Source organism: Vulpes vulpes, chromosome 12 (genome assembly GCF_048418805.1).
Source record: "Vulpes vulpes isolate BD-2025 chromosome 12, VulVul3, whole genome shotgun sequence".
Lineage (NCBI taxonomy): Eukaryota > Metazoa > Chordata > Mammalia > Carnivora > Canidae > Vulpes > Vulpes vulpes.
This window is the reverse complement of record NC_132791.1, coordinates 45,344,284-45,364,336: the sequence shown is the minus strand read 5'-3', so window position 1 is coordinate 45,364,336 and position 20,053 is coordinate 45,344,284. Positions and strand designations below refer to the sequence as shown.

General features: G+C 36.5%; 1 protein-coding gene across 50 annotated transcripts in view; it reads right to left on the bottom strand.

Moving 5' to 3' along the window:
• Positions 1-20,053, bottom strand: part of PTPRD (protein tyrosine phosphatase receptor type D) — a 2,173,792-nt gene that overhangs the window by 97,751 nt on the left and 2,055,988 nt on the right. For 32 of the 50 annotated variants that reach the window (XM_072728319.1, XM_072728317.1, XM_072728322.1 and 29 more), the window contains 2 exons: positions 13,825-13,866; positions 13,224-13,321 (listed from right to left, as the gene is read on the bottom strand). In XM_072728319.1, coding sequence (XP_072584420.1) covers positions 13,224-13,321; positions 13,825-13,866 — 140 coding nt within the window. The remainder of the gene's footprint in view (positions 1-13,223; positions 13,322-13,824; positions 13,867-20,053) is intronic. The other 18 variants (XM_072728336.1, XM_072728342.1, XM_072728341.1 and 15 more) reach the window with 1 other exon arrangement.

Sequence of the window (20,053 nt, the reverse complement as noted above, 5' to 3'; positions counted from 1 at the left end):
GGCATTGAAACATCATATTTATAACCTCTACTTTTAGTTGTGTTTTATAATAATTAGAGAATCAGAATTCCAGGCTTAGAGAAAGAATCTGAAAAGGTTACCTAGTGCAATCACTCATCTAACACTAACCTTCTGCCTCATGAATCCAGCTCATTAAGTTATAAGCCACTTGACATACTGTTCAGTTTCACAGAAATCAAAGCTGGAGCTAAAACAAACAAAACAACAACAATGGACTCTGAAACTAATAGAAAGAAATATAAGTAGGCAAAGAGTTTGTATGTTGCTGCCATTTTGAAATATGGCAAACTTCTGATTGTGAAGTAACAGCTTCTATCTTTTCAAATCATTTAGGTGCTTTTATATGAAATTAAGTTGCAGAGACTTGAAATAGGGTTTTTGCATAGATGAAATAACGTTTTAAAAATCTTTTTTTTTAATTTTTATTTATTTATGATAGGCACACAGTGAGAGAGAGAGAGAGGCAGAGACACAGGCAGAGGGAGAAGCAGGCTCCATGCACCGGGAGCCCGACGTGGGACTCGATCCCGGATCTCCAGGATCGCGCCCTGGGCCAAAGGCAGGCGCCAAACCGCTGCGCCACCCAGGGATCCCACGTTTTAAAAATCTTAAGGCAAAATGACATTTTATATAATTTTAATATATTTACAAAGCTGAATTTATCATAGTGAACAAATTTTACTTTTATCATGGGGCTTATCTAAATGAAGTTGGAATTTGGTGATGCGCATAGAGGAGTGCATTTTGCCAGCATAGGACATCACTTCTTTTAATCTTCAGGTTTAAGCAAGTAAGTAGACTCTGGTTATAGTTTAAAATGTCAACACAAGAAAAAGCCAATACCAACTACTCTCTCAGAGAGTTAAGACTGGGTTTTTATATCTTTTAATCCTTCCTACATCTGCTTCTGCTTTCTCTCCACTTTATTTTCCTAGGGAATTGGTCAAGATCAGAAAACAAATATTGTCACTACTATGTAGGGAAATCTATAGAGTTAACTTGGTGGACTGATGATTTCCTCCATTAGAGTATAATGCTAGCTTTTTGTTTTTAGGTACAAACTGTAATCTTTCATAATTTTTAAACTTGCTTATTTAAAAAAAAATAATAAAAGAAAAAAGAAAAGGAAGGGATAGGAGGATTACAAAGGCTCTTACCCAAAGGAAACCAAGTCCTTTTTTGTTGTTCAAAGAATGTTCATGATATTGAAAAACAAAAATAAAATATAATTGTATCAATAAGAAATTTGGGTCAATATGTCTTATTTGGGATCAAAAAATACTCATGAATCTTACACAATCACCTTAATAGATAATGAGGTAAAATGTCTTTTATTTTAATACCATAATGAAAATGGTCATTAGAGGAACCATCAAAGAGAATTATTTACGGTTGTCAGAACATGACTCTGACACCAAGCCATTGGGTTCATATTCCAGTTCTGCCATCAACCAGCCATATGGCCTTAGACAAGTTACTTAACTTCCCTGTGTTTCAGTTTACTCCCTTCCCTTGTAACACGAGGATACTAATAGTTCCTACTTGACAGGACTGTATGAGTTAATATTTGTAACATGCTGTGAAGTGCCATACACATTTGCTACCATGATTATTTCTGCAAAGCTCTTTCTATACCATGAAGCCTTATAGAAAAGCTAGGTAATATTATCACCATAATATTACAATGTTACATAGTTTAATACTAAAGAAGAATGTGTGAAGGAGTATTTTGCAGTTAGGAGTGGAGGGGAGGGATGAGAAAGGGGGAAAGTGGGGAGGTGTGGAAGGGAGAGAGAGGGGAGGAAGAAAGGGAGACAGAGGGGATGGGGGAGGCGATAGGAAAGGGAAAGGGTGGCTAGGTTGAAGGTGGAAGAATGCACTCAATCAAGAATTTCCATGAGCTTCTGGCTAGAGTTTGGATGACAGATGCATGCGCACCAGAAGGGAAATGTACTCAGCAAATGAGAAATAACACAGTTCTGATTATGCTGCACACCTGAACTTTTTAGTTAAAGCCAAAAGACCAATGTTTCCCAAGGCATTGCTAAATCCACAAGTACATGTAATATCTTAATGCTTACATCCTTCTCTTACCCTTTCTGTACTCCCCAACATGGCGGCATGCCCAACAATTATTTTTCATGTAGCATGACCAACTGTTTAGCCACAGGAGAAAAATCATGGCAAATAATACTACCACTACATTTTTTACAACTAAAAAGAAATACATAAATAAGTAAAGACATTCCTATTATGTTGTGCAGCAATAGGCTCTCCTTGCCCCAATCCCTTTCTGCAGCATTATTCCAATTCACCCTGAAGCTGTGCTCACAAGTGTCATAGAAATAGATGCATTATCTGATCCCTGGGGTTAACTTACAGCTTTAGGAGGAGAGGCAGGAAATCATTTCCATGACTTGAGAGTACTTTTGAGATCCCCCAATACAGACTCCTCTTAGTGTTGGTGTCACAGCCTTTCAAGAGTGTAATCACCTTTTCCGCCTTACCTCTGAGCAGCATGACCCCAAAGTTGCAGTGACAGGCACAGAATACACTGGGGACCGCTGAATAAGCCATGGCCCTTCTCAACTCCATGTCTTTGTGTGTGCATCTCCCTCTCTGCCTGGGATCTTGCAATCTTAGCAAACTTCAGTGAGTCCAACTCACTGTTTTCTGGGAAACTTCTCTTCAGTACTGTCCCTTCTTAAAGTTTTCCTTCCCACTATCACCCACTATGTCCTATAAAATACTGGTTCTTTCCTCTGTTTTTTCCTAAGAGATTATGGATTTAATCAGGGCAGAGCTTATTTCTTGACTTTTTATCTTCCTTTCCAGTTAATGTTTATCAAACAGATGAATGCATTCCAACTGCTTCTCTTATAAATAAGGAAACTGAGTTAGGGGGAGTTAAACAGCTTGTCTAGGGGCATTCAGATTCACAGTAGAGACCCAAGGCAGGTTCTACTACTCAGTGAAAATGAGTTTTCCTGTGTACTTCATGTAGATTTCCAGAAAGTCCATTAGATACAAAATATAAAAAGAACTTAGTAGACATCATAACTACCTTCCAACTTAATCACTGCTCACCTTCTCCTAATTGCTTTCATAGAGCCCTTCTTTGGAAAAAGAAGAAGAGACTTCTATACAAACAAAACAACTTGTGGAAAAAAAAAATGCAGTGTTAGTAAATGACTAACAGGTAGGTCATGAGTTTAAAGCTCGGTCCTGAGGGCCACTTGTTTCCTGTGTGCCTGCTTTGTACAGAAAGGCAAAGATGCCATGTGTCTGACATATAGTCATCGTCATAGCAACCTTATGAGTAGATGCTAATATTCTCATCATAAGTAAGACAGAACTAAGGCCACAAGAGGTGAAGTAACTGGTTCATGGTCAAGCAGCACAGCCACTAATTGGCAGAGTCCAAATACAAGCCTTGTTTTCCTTGACTTCCAACACTCTCCCCAGCATCTGCTACTGTTTCTCTCTACATGCACACATTACTCTGGCCCTATAATTCCAACTCAATTTTAAAATAAAAAATAAAACTCAAAAAACCATTCTATTTTTTAGTCCTTGCTACAGTCTCTTTGAAGTTGAAAGCTTCCTAGAAGAAAAAAAAAAGGCTCAAGTATAAAGATAGGGAGTTTAACATTGGTAAGGAAAATGAGATTAAAAAAAAGTAGGCACAAGAATATCTTAAAAGTTCAAATAAATATAAACTTTGAAACTTGAAAATTTGGTTGTAATTTGAGTTCTAACAAATATAGTTTAAAAATAATAAAAGACTATAAACACAGATACACACCCTGGTTTGGGATGTGTTTCTTCCAAGGTGAGCTGCTGTTTCTTTGTGTCGTACTAGATTTGTTTGCAACATGCAGAATGGCAGCCAGCTGGGAAGGGACTCTCTGTACATTCATATCTTACTTGGTGAGGCTGGTTCTTAGCTATGAACCAAAAAACCCCCATCTTCTCAGATTGCCAACTGATAGGCCCATCTTTACTATAAAAACTGTACCAGGAGTTTAATCAGTAGGTACTTTGAGTTAAATCTGAGGGGCCTGTATTAAAATGTATTCACTTCTGTATTCTCTAAAGATAATAAAAGTCTATTTTCCGAGAGAAAAGTTCTGAAAATAAGGCTTCACTGCTGATAAATCAGGTGGCGATGTCAAGTGAAAAAGTAGCTCTTTTTATAGTAAGACATTCTTTGTTCTCTTTGCTCCTGTTGTTGGTACCAGCAATTGTGATCACAACAAAGAGCTTCTGTGAACTGTAAATTTAGCAAGAAATCGATCCAGACACACACTTTGGTTAATCACCTGCTGCATGCCCAGTGGTGGGTTTGTTACCATGTGGCCAATAGTGCACCAGGAAGGCATAAACACCTGACCAGGAACAGCTTATATTCTAACACAGGGAATAATCAGAATAAAAGAAAAAAACAACATAGTAAGTGCTAATTACATAGCATTAAATTAGCATGTTTTCTTTTTTCTTCCTTAGTGTTTATTTTACTGAATTCAACCAAGTCCTATGGATGTGACTAATGGCAGGGACAGGAGGAGGCCAGGGTTTCAGAGTCTAAAATAGACATTTTTTTCATATTTTAATATCTCTGAAATTGATGTGCATCTTAAAAGTGATGGCATGTATTCGATGTAATAGCTACTAAGACTACTAAGCACTTGTATTAGGGACTGTGCTGAATATTTCATATGTACCAATTTTTAATTACATATGGGGTAAGTGCTATGATTAATTTCTTTGTAGAGATGAAGAGTAAAATAGAGATTATTCAATTATTCATGTAAGGTCACATAGCTTGATCCAGGGGCCAACCTGAGGCAGCCTGACTCTAGCACCTGTGTACTTAGCCACTGTGTCACACTATTCCCATCATTAGCTCAGTGAGCAGAGGGCTCTGAATGGCAGACCTAGGGGTTTGGACCCAATCTAAAGCATGTACTTAAGGAAGAGAGCAGGCAATGCCTTTCTCACTGAAGCCCCCAATACTAGAGTACCAGAAGATACAGTTTGGAATAGTAAACTTAGCCATTCATTCCCCACGAAGAAAGTTGGTTCATTCGACTCAGTATAAAAAAAAAGGTTGTTATTACTTTTTATTTTATGAAGTCATTTTTTTCTCATTCCATTACACAAACTACCATAATTTGCTCAAAATTTAAAAAAAAAATATCTCATGTGGATCATGTGTCAGTAATATTTAAAAATGAAGGCTTTTCCCTTGTCTATTCTACTCTTCAACTTTGCATAATAAATGAAAATAGATCTCTGTCATCTACTACTTTCTTACTTCAGAAAGCTGCAGTGCATTCAAAGCTAGGAAAAAGTCGTGTGTGTGTGTGTGTGTGTGTGTGTGTGTGTGTGTGTGTCTGGTTACTTATTTGTGTCTGTGTAGTGCTGTAATGCATGTTCACTCTTGTGAATTTACACATAAATTATACACTAATTGAAAGTAGATATGACAAGTGGTTTTGCATTATGAAGGCCTGGAGATTTATGAAACATTTAATAATGAAGGCTTTAGGCCTACAAATGCACTCTAGAACACATGGTCAAATATACCAAGAGCCTATTCCTAGGGAAAACAGAAATATTCTCTTTTGTGATTATTGTCTTGATGACAATTTTGTCCTTTTATAAAGAAATTTAATATTATCATTGGGAATGAAAAAAAAATCTATAAAGAAAAAAAATGTCATAGGAAGTGTATCAGGAAAACCACTGTAGGGAGGCATGCAGCATACCTACGACATTTTCAAAGAAATTTTTAGTATAAATACTGATCTAGTTGAAGACTTGAAGACAGGCTTCTGGACTCTGTAAGTCAGGCCATAGTAAGAAACAAACTGTAAAATATTTAGGTCTTTAGAGCAGGTGGGTTAAAGGTACAGTGTCCTTTTAACAATCAGAAGGAATAAATTTGTGGCCTGGTTCAGACATGTTCTAGGTACATGTGTGACCTTGAGCGAGTCCCTCTTTTCTCAACTCTTTACATATGAGATAGAAAGGTTTCAACCACATGCTCTCTATCTATTTCAGCTCTCAGCACTTAAAAAGATGACACAAGCAACAGTTTCTAAGGTTTCTATATGTCTTGGCACTGTCCTGATGAACTTCATTATTCATGAAAGAAATAATGTATCTTTTTCTGTTACCTGTCTCACTAGAGTATTGTGAAGGATTTAGTCTTCTAGACAAAGATGCCACATACATGCTGTTATTAAAACAGAAGGACAGGACGCCGATATCTGGAATGTTTCAAATAAGAGGCTCATTATCATCCACACAGACAGGAGATGTGAGTGTTGCCATGAGTACAGGAAGAAAATCTCAGCCCATCTGGATACTAAATGCTGGAGGACACTTGAGTGCTGAGATAAAAGATAATATACATCCACAGATGGTGGCAATGATGTTGGAACTGGATTTTGTGGTAAGAACAAAATAGGTCAAAGGTAGGCCTTCTGAGAATCAGTTTCTCACTCTGCTTTGATCCAACAAAAAGACTGCTCTTCAGACTAGTTTTAACATATATGTTTAAGATAATACTACTGAAAGAAATAGTGATGGCTAACTGAAACTAGATATTGGATAATTATGTCTATTTGTAAGTCAGCTATTTGGAACTTGGAAGAAAGTGTATGGTGTGACTATATTTAAAAGGAGGTTATTATCTCAATTCAGGTATAAAATCTATAATGTACCTGAAGTGCAGTATGGGTATTGGGCATTATTTCTATGGAGAACAGCAACGTGAAGACCAAATTGGGAGATGGGTTCACAGCTTCTCTGACTTTGTAACTTTCCTTGCTAGTGACCACTAGGATGCCTCCATATTGGTGTCTCGACCAGCAGAGGTGGAGTGAATACAACCAGTCAACAGTGAACCAGCTCTTTATAGAAAAGAGGGGACTTATCAACATAACTAAGAGAGAAGGCTGTTTCCACATCATTCACTCCTCACAACACAAAGGATAGGGCACCAATGTGCAGAAGTGAGAGCATTTCCACTACTAACAGTGCTATTTGCATGTTTAAGTGACCTGAATATGCAAGATTTGATTTCCAGTCCCCTAATTGTTCTTCCTGTCTCCAGTTTCTCCTTTTTATCTGTTATATACATCAATAACAGAGAAATTTTCCAAGAAACCATCATGCAAGTGTACTCTGTGTTCTCGTCATACTTTGAAACACTGTTGGCATAGGACTTATTATATGTTATTATAATTTTTCATTGACACATGTTCCCTGAAAGAGTATACTTAATACTCTTCATTTATTAATAAATACATAAAATTACTCTCTACAAAATCTTTCACTGGCTATGTAAAAACAGTGCAACCTCTCAGCTACCATTATTGAGGTCCTTATTTTACACTCTCTCTGTCTCACATACACATACACACACACCCCACTGCATGTGTGTCCTGAAACCCATGCACATATGCATACATATTCCCTAATTCTCATGGCAACACATTTTATAGATGAGAAACTCATAGGGTTATATAATTGTACAAGGCCCCAGCCATACCAAGTGTTCCAAACAGGCTACAAATTTGTCTGAGTCCAAAGCCTATGTTCATATTGTTTCTACCATTAATCGACCCCACCCTTGCCAATGGTGAGTCTGGCAATAAAACCTCATTACAGTTCTTGGCCCTCTTTACTGCCTGACTTTATTGCACTCAGCTCTCACTAGAAGCACTGTGCTCCATCATGGCAAGTGTCCTTAGAGCTCCCCCTACCTCTACATATACCTTATCCTTCAAACAGATCACAGGGTGTCTTGTTAAAGTGAAGATTCTGATTCAGTAGGTTTGGGACGGTGCCTAAAATTCCGCGTTTCTAACAAACTCCCAGTGATGTTTGAACATAAAAGTACAGAGCATCCTTGAATGTGCCTTTGATCCTTCTCTCCACAAAATGCTCCTCACTCGTTTTCTTCCTAGTTATACAACTAGTATCATCTTTTCTTCAATACCCTTCCCAGTTCCTCATCTCACTCTGACCTTTACTAAGTCTCAACAGTATTCCATTAATATTTGGGATCATCAACTTGGTGTTCTTTTTGTTATTTTTGCACATATGTATTTGATTTTGCCTGCTGGACTTCCTGGAAGTAAAGGTTTCTTATCACTTCTATTTTCCTCCCAGAACTTAGCATAGTGCTTTTCTGTAGTAGTGTGGTGGATAATTATTGGTTCTTTCTCCCAGCTCACAAACACCTTTCCATAGTAACTTCCGTCTTTCCAACCCAAGGAAGGAGCAAGATCTGTACGGTGGACTGTTAGCAGCTATGTCCTCATGTGTATCTCCATAACAAAATGAGTCAATTGGAGTTCAGAGTTTGTTCTCTGGCATTTGGAATTTGACCGAAAAGAAAAATTTGGTCTCTTTCTTCAGAGGGATGCTCTGTTATTGGAAACGTGATCAAAGGCCACATTTTCTATATGTGGGTGGGATAAACAAAATAATTTGGCCTATATAAAGGGAGAATGAAATTGGTTCAGATAAAAACACAAAGTTGACAATTTCAAAGAGGATGTCAGGAAATCCAGACAACAGTTCTTGAAGCATACCTATATTGTTAGCATTTGGCTCTATAATAGATAGATAATTTATAATAAATACATTTATAATAGATAATTCATAATAAGTAAAGCAAATTTCTCTTTTCCCCCCTTAGGCAAACTGTAGGAGCTATAGTTACTTACAATCAGTCTACTAAATAGGATTTATGTATATGATACTGATAATGATAATGCTGACTGTGATGCATGTCAAATGAATCTTATACATTGGTTTATTTGCCATCTCAGGGGATGGTGAAATGAGGACTGGAGGATGATGCTCTGTAATATACAACCCTACACCAATGATGTTTCTTAAATTAAGGTCTTCAGAGCACCTTCATCAAAATCACCTGAACTGTTCTATTAAAATGGACATTACCTGGGAGAAAATATTTACAAATTATATCTCTAATAAGAATCCACTACCCAAAATGTACAAAGAACTCATAAAATAGCAAAAAACAAAAGCAAAACTAAATTTAAAAAAATCCAAGCCAATTAAAAATAGACAAAGGATCTGAATGAACATTTTTCCATAGAAGACATACACATCGCCAACAGGTAAATGAAAAGGTGCTCAACATAACTAATTATCAGGGAAATGCAAAGTACAATGAAGTATCCCCTCACACCTTTTAGAATGACTGACATCAAAAAGGCAAAAAATAAATGCTGGCAAGGATGTGGAGAAAAGAAAACCCTCATGCACTGTTGATGAGAATGTAAATTGAAGAGGTATCTGTATCCCCATATCCACTGCAGCATTATTTACAATAGCCAAGCCATGGAAACAACTTAGGTGTCCATTCATGGATTAATGGATCAAGAAAATATATAAAATATGATATTATTAATTCATAAAAAAGGAAATATTGTCATTTGTGACAACATGGGTGGACCTTGAAATGAAATAAGCTAAACAGAGACAGATAAGCACTGTATGATCTCACTTATATGTGGAACCTTAAAAAAACAAACTTACAGAGATAGAGAATAGATTAGTGGTGCCAGAGGTTGGGGTGGAATAGACAGCAGCAGTAAAAGGGTAAAGGTTGTTAAAAGGTACAAACTTCTGGTTATAAGATAAATAAGTCTTAGGAATGTAATGTATAACATGATGATTATTAACAATATTTTATATTTTAAAGTTGCTTAAGAAGGTAGATCTTAAAAGTTCCTATAAGAAAAGTTTGTAATTATGTAAGGGGATAGATGTTAACTAAACTAATTGTGGTAATCATTATGTAATATACGCACATGTATCAAATTATTATGTTGTATACCACAAGCTAATAACAATGTTAAGTGTCAATAATATTTCAAGGAAACTGGGGAAAAATAAGTAAAACAGACATTCCTGGTTATCATGGCTAACCTACTGAACCAGTATTTCTGTTGTTGGGACCAGGAGTTCAAGTTTTAATTAGGCTTCCAAAAGATTCATAGGCATTAGCTAAGACTTCATTTGGTAAGACATATACATAATATTCTTAATTAGCCCATAGATTCACTAGCTAATGCAAAGGCTGTAACAAATACCAACTTTTAGAAGAACTTTAATCCTTGCATTTTGGATGTCATCCTCAACTTCTAGCTACTTAAATTCTAGCAAAATTTTACAGTCCCATATCAGAATGAAAACCAGAAATACTTATAAATATTTTCAAGGTGCAGTTGCTCTTGCTACTAATTTCTCGGGTTCCTTCTTCCAGCTGTTATTAAGTCCAGTGTTTAAGCCCAATTTTCTTTATAATAAAAGAAGTTCTCACATCACATGACGTAATAATGCTGGGCAATCTAAATCTACTTCCTCCTATTCTGACCTCAGAATCAGTGCAAACAGCCTCCACTTCTTTAACCTTTGCTTTAGTCTTAGAGCAACAAATTTAGTTTCATGCCTCTTGAGAAGTCTGAGTAATCATTAATTCACAGTGATTATGCCAAAATAATTAGATGTTTGAAGGTAATGTGCTTTGCCTTTCTTCCATTTTCTTCACTAAAAACTAGTAAAAAAAAACTATTTAAATTTATGTGGAAGGTAACAAGTAAAATGAAATTGTTTTTCAAAGTGTTGCTCTGTGGCCTAAAATATTACATAGAGGTCTTTATCCTATTATCACAGATGAATAAAACACTTAAATATCTCCTTCATGGCTGTTAAGGCACAGTAGAGTCAATTCATGCCCAGGGAGCTTTAATCACAGACCATCGTCATGATAAATGGTGAAAAGTCAGTGTGAGCTATCATGTCAATGGCTACTGGGGGAGTTTTTAATGGGAACATTGGCAGCATGCAGTTCATAACTACTTTTAAGGAGTACTTCTGATCTAAAGGCTAAATGAGTATCATTACAGTATCTTTACGTATAATATTTCTAAAGAAATTCCTTTTTAAAGAAGGCTGGTTATTGTAGTTCATGTATATAACGGATTTCTTGAGTGATGCAAATATCATCAATGGCTTAAAGCTATACTGACAGAGAGTGAATTACTGACTTATAGGTTGAGCTATCAATTTTTGATTTTTTGTGACTCATTATATCATTCATAATCTCAAATCAAGTATTAAAATGGGGCCATGAAGAAAATACCACATAGCAAAAGAATAAGAAGAATCATGATTAACAATAAAGAACAGGTTGGAAAGGTAAAAGATTTCTAGGAGTTTAATGTTGCTGCAGGTAGCATTTATCATCTGCATTGTTTTCTTTGTTAAAATTCAATTTTCAGCCTCAAGCCCCAAACTAGAACCTGCAGAAACTGTTTTTAAAAATACTGCATAATTTAAAAATAGCCATTATAACCAAGAAGAAGAACAAAGAATGAACAAGAAGCAGACCATTTGAGAAAATAACACAATTCACAATCCAATGTGAGTTTCCTAAAATTACAAGTGTTCCTCTAAATGAAGAAAAACATGGCGTAGCCAATCAGAAAAATAAAATCTCCTTTAAAATTCTATGGAATATTTGATTGACAAAGATGCTGTATATTCAAATTGAATCAAAAGGCTCTCTGGCTCTCAAGGATAGAGGTCATGGGGCTATCAATACATTTTACTTAGCCAGCATAGTAATTTAAAATAATGAAAAATTGACGATTTGAAGACTTCAGAAAGTCCATGCACATATTCAGACTGCCACAGGCCCCATTGCTCGAGATTCTCTTTTGTGGAGCTTCTTCACATAACTTGATCTCCATCTAGCCACCTGAGATTGAGATCCTCTTAAAGTTCTCACTGAAAAGGTAGAATATTAGAACTGGGGACACCTGGGTGGCTCAGTGGGTTGAGCGTCCAACGCTTGGTTTCGGCTGAAGTCATGATCTCATGGGTCCTGAGATGGAGCCTCGTGATGGGCTCCATGCTCAGCAGGGGTTCTTCCTGAAGATTTTCTCCTGTTGCACCTCCCCCCACTTGTGCACATGCCCTGGTGCACTCGTGATCTCTTTCTCTCTCTCTCTCAAATAAATAAATAATCTTAAAAAAGAATCCTTTAAGAATGTTAGAACTGGTAGAAACTGAGAGATCATCTAGTCCAACAGCCTCATTTAAAGTTGATACAACAGGTTATGATGAGCGCTGGGTATTGTGTATAAGTGATGAGTCACTAAGTTCTGTACCTGAAACCAATTATTACACTGTATGTTAACTAACTGGAATTTAAATAAAAACCCGAGGGAAAAAATTGATACAACAGAAACAAGAGGGGTAACCGGGATGTGTTTAAGATTCTCTGTTAAGTAAATCAATAGCAACTCTTTGCAGCAGTATTTGGGCTTCTCAGGCACCCAATAACCGTTTGTTCTTTGGCACAACAAGACTCTAGTTGTACCTTTTAATCTTATGCTAAGTCAAACTTGGTCTAAAAGAATAATGATGGTTTAGTTGTCAATTCATGACTTGGTTTCAGTATGAATCCCTATTGCTGGGGAATACCAGAAATACCCCATTTTAAAACTTCCTGCTTGATAAATACTACAATATTCAAATACACATAAATATACAAATATACTCATTCACTTTCATCAAGAATTCACACAGAACTTAAGATACTATTCAGTTTATCATTGCTTCAAAAATAGGCAACTTTCTAGGAACATATTACTATCTTAATATTAACTCTAGCATTATTGTAAGACTAAAGGGTAAAATCACGCACATATACATGTCTGTGTACATAATCAAAGGGTTTTCAGGTCAAGGAAACTAAGGATGCAGAGAAATCAATTTGTTCTCTGTCCTCTCTCTTTCAGGGGGGTTTATGCCCATGAATTAGTGTATTTAGCACCCATCTAGTATACGAAAGCTTATCAATTCAATATATCCTATGAACATAAAACCAGAAAAGAAAAAAATCAACCTCATTAAGTAACACTGAATATAATATATTCAACACATCCTAAAACTGCAACTACTATACTGATTGTATAGAAACTTTTTAGTTGCCTATTTGCTATCAATTTTTTTTGCTATCAATTTTATATCCAATTCGGAGTCATATCTAAAAGAAAACACGAATGAAGTTTGTTTTTAAGAATATGGTCTTAAAAGGAGGATAACTCTTCAAATTACTTTCAAGTACAAATGCACTGAAATACCTCATATTCCTGGGAAAACTTCAAGTTGTCATTTGCTTTCAACCTTTCAATGTGATCTGCAAGTTCCAAGATAGGAATTGGAGGATGGCTAGCCATACCTATTAAAAGGAAAGAAGAAACACATTTGAAAACAAATGAAAACGATGGTGACTATTCCAAAATATAGAGAATACTATAGTTAGAAATGGCCTGAAAATATGTGAGTAGTAAAGATGTTTAATGTGAGGAAGCAGGCAGATAGTTTGGTTACTCAAAGCAGGACATGCTCTGGAAGGATGAATTTTGTAGCCAAATGAAAAGTCACCAAGCATAATCCCCAAACTAACACTCCTAGTGTGAAAGAAAGCGTTATTGTGCTACAAATCAATGCAGTTAGCTAGCGGAGAAAACTGAGTCAGGCTTGATGTCAACTTCTGCTTTGAGTAATGACTGTTATGTCATTTCAAACTCCTTCTCCTGCACTGTGTGAAATGGAAATTGTGTGGAATTAAATGGTGTAAAGTGAACTAAGAAAACAGACACTGAGGAAGGCCTAAAAGGGAAAGAGTAGTAGCTTGATAGGAAACATAAAGTGACTTATGCATAATCAAGGAAAACTAACTTGAAGAATGAAGGTTACCAGGGTAACCGGAATCATCTGAACCTGCAAAGGAAATGATGATGTAAATAAAATAAAATAGAAAGGATTTGTTAAAAAAAAATGAAATGGATAGTCTGATATACTTCTTTTTTTTAAGGACTGATAAAAATGCTGCACATTTTTACAGGATTCACTAGACATTGTGTGACTTGATTAAGATCGCTTTAATATTTCACAAACCTGGAGGCGACTGACATTCACATGCAAACATGGACACAAAGAATGACATGCACCACAGTTCATAAATGATCATCACTGATGACAAAATTAGACACCATGTTGAGTTTCAAAAATGTTTCCACTAGTAGCAGATTGTAGAGGTTGGGGTTGTAGCTTTCACCTGGATATTTAGAAATGGCCATGCTAACAGCTTTGTAGTATTTGCCCCAGATCCCCGTTATTCAACCCCTAGCGAACCTACAATCTACTTCAGGTGTAAACATCTTTGTCCACAAATGGGAAATGAAAGCAGGAGAGTGAGCAGATGGTGAAGGGATAAGGAGGGAAAGATGGAAAAAGAAAGAAAGCAGTGACAGGGATAGCACGTCTTAGTTCAGTCTGCCAGCTGAAGTGATATTAATTTAACAGATTCTGTTAAAAATAATCCACCACTAATTTTGATGATTCCTGTATCTTTCCAATGTCTTCTCATTTTTCATGTGATTTACATTTTATTTCTTTGTGATTAATTTTTTAAGAGTACCATGAGAGAGCATCGATGACTCAAGTCTTATGTATACAAATTCCAGCTGGCTAGAAAAACTTGAACTAGCATGCCTCCCAGGGCAGCTTCTGAAGCTGAAAAAGAATGGGGGAGGAGCTCAAACTGGAAGTCTTATTGACATTCTGCTGTCCTGGGACTCTCTGGAAGGTATTAGGCTCTGCAATGGTGACCATCAAGTCAACTCGACATGTGCTTACTTTGTGGACATTTTAGAAATTGTGCAATTTATTGAAAGCCACACAGTAAGTTCCATGATCTCAAATGCCAACTTACCAATGGTTCTGGTAAGTTAAGTAAAAAACCATTTTGCTTCTTCCAGACAATTATTTAGCACAGTGCTATGATAAGTGGTGTCTTAGTGTTTATAGCTTCCAGTCAACTAAAATCTTGATGGAAGATCTCATAAAAATGAGTTGGCTTAGAAGAGCCTCTTTGTTGCAGATATAATTATGTATTTGGACCAAAAAATGTTGAAGCCCATTTCTGAAATTTTTCATACAGATCGTAGGATTGAACTAATTTACATTCTGTGGGGGGAGTAGGTGGGTGACAGTGGTCTAACAATTAAAGGGATCTTATCCAGATGAGGCATCCTCAATGGCAAGAATGAAGATGCAAAGGCACAAGAGACTCAAGGCTTATCTGGAAATGGAAATGGAATGATGTGGACATCCATTACAGTGCTTTAACAGAGAAAATAAAGAGACAAAGATGTTTAGACCTTTTCGAGCGAATCGTGGGAGAGAGTTATTATCATATATGGACTGAGTGGTGGTTTGGCTAGAGAGGGAGGACACAGAGCCAATCAGGGAGGCGTAGGGGACTGAATTACTGCTCAAAGCTGCAAAAAGTAAAGCCAGTTGGAGATGGGAAAAATATTAGTATAACAGCAGTACAAGACCATAATAATCAACCAAAGATGTGATCAACATATTTACTTTGGAAGCTAATTATACAGAGATCCAAGTAAACCTGTACTGACTTATTACCTTCTAAATCAGGATGTATATATCACATGCAAAGATAACATAGCATTCAAGAATCCTTATTTAAGACAAATCAATATGTATCATGTTGCATCACAATTCTAGCACAAGTAAAAATGGCAGAATGGATGTTTCCAGAGGAGGAGAACTTGTGGGATTCTGATGGTACAGGAGAAGGAATTCTAGACTAGAGTATGGATATGAGTTCTCCTTCTGGTTTTGCCATCTACTAATAAGAACAAATCACTTGTTATCAAGAATCTCAATTTTTTATCTGTAAAATAAAACTGCTGAGCTAGGTAACTTCTGGAGTCACCTTCTTCTTTATAACTCTCATTTCTACTTCTGGTAGATAGGACTTCTAAACATAGGGAACAGAGAAGGCTCTCTTGGACACAGTTCTCATGTAAGGGTTCTAAACATTGTACCTTTTTCTTCGAGCTGGAGGAAGAATTTACTGTCTATAAACTAGAAAGTCTATGCAGTTGAATGATCAACTTTTTGAATTATTTAAGTTCAGTACTATTTTCTTTGGCTAGCGCAAAAGTACGATGTCACAAATTTGAAACAAACATCATCATAAAAGTTATGCTACTTAATAAATCTGGGATAAAACTCCTCTAACATGAAACTCTAGCTCATACCAGGAAATAATCACCAAAGAGCTACTAAAAAATACTGTTAAATAGTTCTCCCCAAACTTCTCCATTGTCCAACCTGGAAACAATTTTATGTGATATCATCAAGCATGTTAGATTCTGAATGAAAAAGTAGACACTAAGGAAACTATGAAATTGACATCACTGTCAATTTTGGCTGGGCAATCTGGCTATTGCTCACAGTATACAAATAATATTTTTATTAGACAAGTATTTTTACATTAGCATCATTTGAGGTGCCTTAACACTCCTTTTTTTTTTTTTTTTTTTTTCCTGGCTGCACACCAGACCAGTTAATTAGAATCTCTGGGGGTATGAACCGGGCATTGATATTTTTAAAGTTTCTCTGCAATGGCTGTCAGTCCAGCAGAAATTATGATGAGGGGCCTGTAACTCATTTATTTGTTTCCATTCAAGAATTATATCAGGATTTATGAGAACGCACTCAGCTTTCTTTTAGTAATACCTTGAATCTGCTTTGATTCTCCATTTAGTGAGCTTTAGCACTTTAGCTATTATCAGTATCAAAGAACTTGAATTGCAGCTCACAGCTGACGAGGACTTGCCAGGGTCATGACCTTATCAGTTGAAAGCTACAAATGGACAACATAAGTGCATTTTAAAGACACACGTTGAATCTGAACAGTGCTTTTGTTTTGAAGCTATGATATCTACAATATACACTGTCAACATGAAAAATGGATGGGTATAGTCACTGAACTCTGCCTCAGTTAAGTTGGAGGAAAAACCATGATGGCTACTTTTAATAGGGTACATATTTATGATAGTAATGTCACGAGAGCTTCCTTTTAAGAATTAAAAGGCATTTAAACTGAGAGGTGCCTTAGAGATTACTTAGTCCAGCCTTTCCGTTTTATACAGGAGGATTCTGAAGCCCAGAAAAGTTAAATGACTTTGTACATTAGTCCATCTAGTAAATAAAATATATTTTTTAAAGATTTTATTTATTCATGAGAGACACAAAGAGAGAGGCAGAGACAGAGGCAGAGGGAGAAGCAGACTCCATGCAGGGAGCCTGATGTGGGACTCGATCCTGGGACTCCAGAATTACGCCCTGGGCCGAAGGCAGTTGCTAAACAGCTGAGCCACCCAGGCCTCCCTAGTAAATAAAATCTTAAGTAGTTTTGGCATCTTTCTACTGTTTTAATTCTGGAATGGCGATTATGGTCTTCTCAACCAGGGTGCAAAGTCTTCAGGGGCTGAGGGAGGCAGGTGGGTAAGGTAAATGATTAAAGACACCAGGCAGGGCATGGTGAAGGCTTTCACAAACAGACATGCTCATACTCATTCCCTTGCAGCAGGCAGGCTTCTATGGCTGGCTTTCATTTCCCTATTTTCAAGGAAGCTCAAAAATAATCTCTATTATATTAAAAATAAAAATAAGCATGAGATGAATGGCAACTGACATTCATTCTCAATGTCAGGGTCATGTTTGGGGCTGCAGTAGATTATGGAGACCTTCTATACGGGCCATGCTATTCAGCTTTAGGAGATCTCTTCCAGGTGGAACTGCAGAATCAGACATAAGTATTTCTCAGGATTTTAGTAGAAATTGCAAACCCAGAGTATGATGTGACATTTCCTCAGTTTTCACTGCTGCCTCAAAATTTTGTTGAAATACAGTGGGAGTCAAAGAAAAGAACTTTGCAGGCCACATATGGCTAACAAAATTGCGGCCTCTTTTTTAAAAGAGCAAAATGTTCCTTCTGTTGGTAAATTAAAATCCAAGCAGGTGGAGAGTGACACCATGCTTGTATCCACAAGTAAACAGACTAGACATCAAGTGTTGTCTAGGGGTGGGGGGGAGCAGTGACAATGTATACATCTCTCATACATACCCTCTGCAAGTTCGTTTCCCCTCCCTTTCCACATTAATTTTATCATTCAGGAAAAAGAAGCCCAGAGGGGAAAAGGACTGGATCAAGGTCATCACTATTAGTAAAACTAAGGCTACATGGGGGATTTGATCCCAGAACTTGTCACTTCTTATTTGGGCCACTTTTCATTATGCCATACTGCCTCTTACACCATTGAATGCTCAGGAAGAGTGGTGCCATGTACATAAGTATGGGCCTGTGAAAATGTCTGGGGTATTATGCTCTGACACACAGATGTGATGAGCTATTATGCTCATAATAAACCATCATAAACCATCCTCATAAACCATCCTCAGTTAGAGAAAATGTGTCAATAGTAGCTTCATTTGAAGGTAAGCCTGTTCAGTGGTAGGGACGGGGAAAGAGGCGCTCCTATACATACCTGGATTTACCGGTCGCCTCATGTCAACATTTTGTGAGTTTACATAAACACGCAACTAAAGATACACTAAAGGTATACATTCAAAATGTCAAAACCTGTAGTAGTATTTGGCAGATTTTTAAAAAATCTGCAATTTACAATGTTTTTGCCTTCTAAATATTGTTTTTTCTTACTAAGTAATCTAATCGACAGTATCTTCAAATATCTACAGAGAAATGTTTATCAAATACTTGCTTTATTTTGGCAATGTTAACATCTTGCATTTAATGCCAATAACCACTTTATAATTATTTTGCTAAGTAGAGCTGCTGAGGTCACTGATAGTGGTAGAACATTTACGAGATGATTTTTTTTCTGTTAGGATATATGTGTGATGATTCAATAATACTCTTTTCATGGTTCTCCTTTCCAAACAAAAGCGAGATAAAGTCTAGAGAACAATTTGTGGTCATGGAGCAGGGAGAAAATAATTTGTTCATCAAATCAACGATGTTGCTCTGATAAAAATATATTTAACTAAGTTAACAGTCACAGAGAGAAACTTAGCTTATAAACTATTGGTCAGATTTTAATATAATTTATGCACTATTTAGAATACCCTGAATGAAATATTTAAATTTGTTTCACAAATGAATAATGAATTAAAGGCAAAAGAGAACATTGATTTATAAGATCTAATTGGTACTTGGCAGAACAATAATGACAATTTGACTTAATCCATGACCAGGATCATCATTAAGGGAAGATGTTCCAATCTTTCACACTTTCAGGTAAGCACTGGAGAGCATAAATAAGACTCATTTTTTATGGAGGATTTCTCAGAATACAGAATTTGAACAAACCATGTTTCTTTATATCAGAGATTTACTATTTCTATTCAATGAGCCAAGATGTTTTAAATATAAAGAACACGGATGGTGTTCCTAAGCAAGATCATATATGTAAGTTTCTTACAGTATAAAAGGTGAAGATAAGTATATATAAAAAATGGATTTTGTTAGCATTGATCCAATTAATAGCACTAATGGATCAGAAGAGATGCCTCAAAAGCTTTTAAAGCCCATTCAGCTGCTGTGCAGACATTTCTGCTGCTGATACTGCTATTTCTGATTCGACAAGTTTTTGCCAGTTTGTTACTGTTTCCCACAGCCCATCAATCACCTAGCATCCATGTATGCTTTAGGGCAAAACATATTAAGGTCATCCTCAGAATGAAAATGAGGCTTTTATGCTGTAACATCTGATCATCAATTTTTAAATTTCTTTTCTTAAAAGGTGCAAGTACAAATCCTAGAATTTTTTGTTGTTTTTGTTTGAAGGGGTGTGTGTGTTTGTGTGTGTGTGTGTGTGTGTGTGTGTATGTGTTTGGTGGGGGTGGGCAGAGAGAGGGATGTGAGATGGAGGGACAAATACAGAAGAAAGAATTTCACAGGAAAAAAAAAAACATTTCTGATGGTAACTGACAAGGCAACCAAAAGGCCGTAGAGAGGAAGAATTTCATAGGCACAGAGAAAGGTGGTGACTGGTTTACTATATGATGC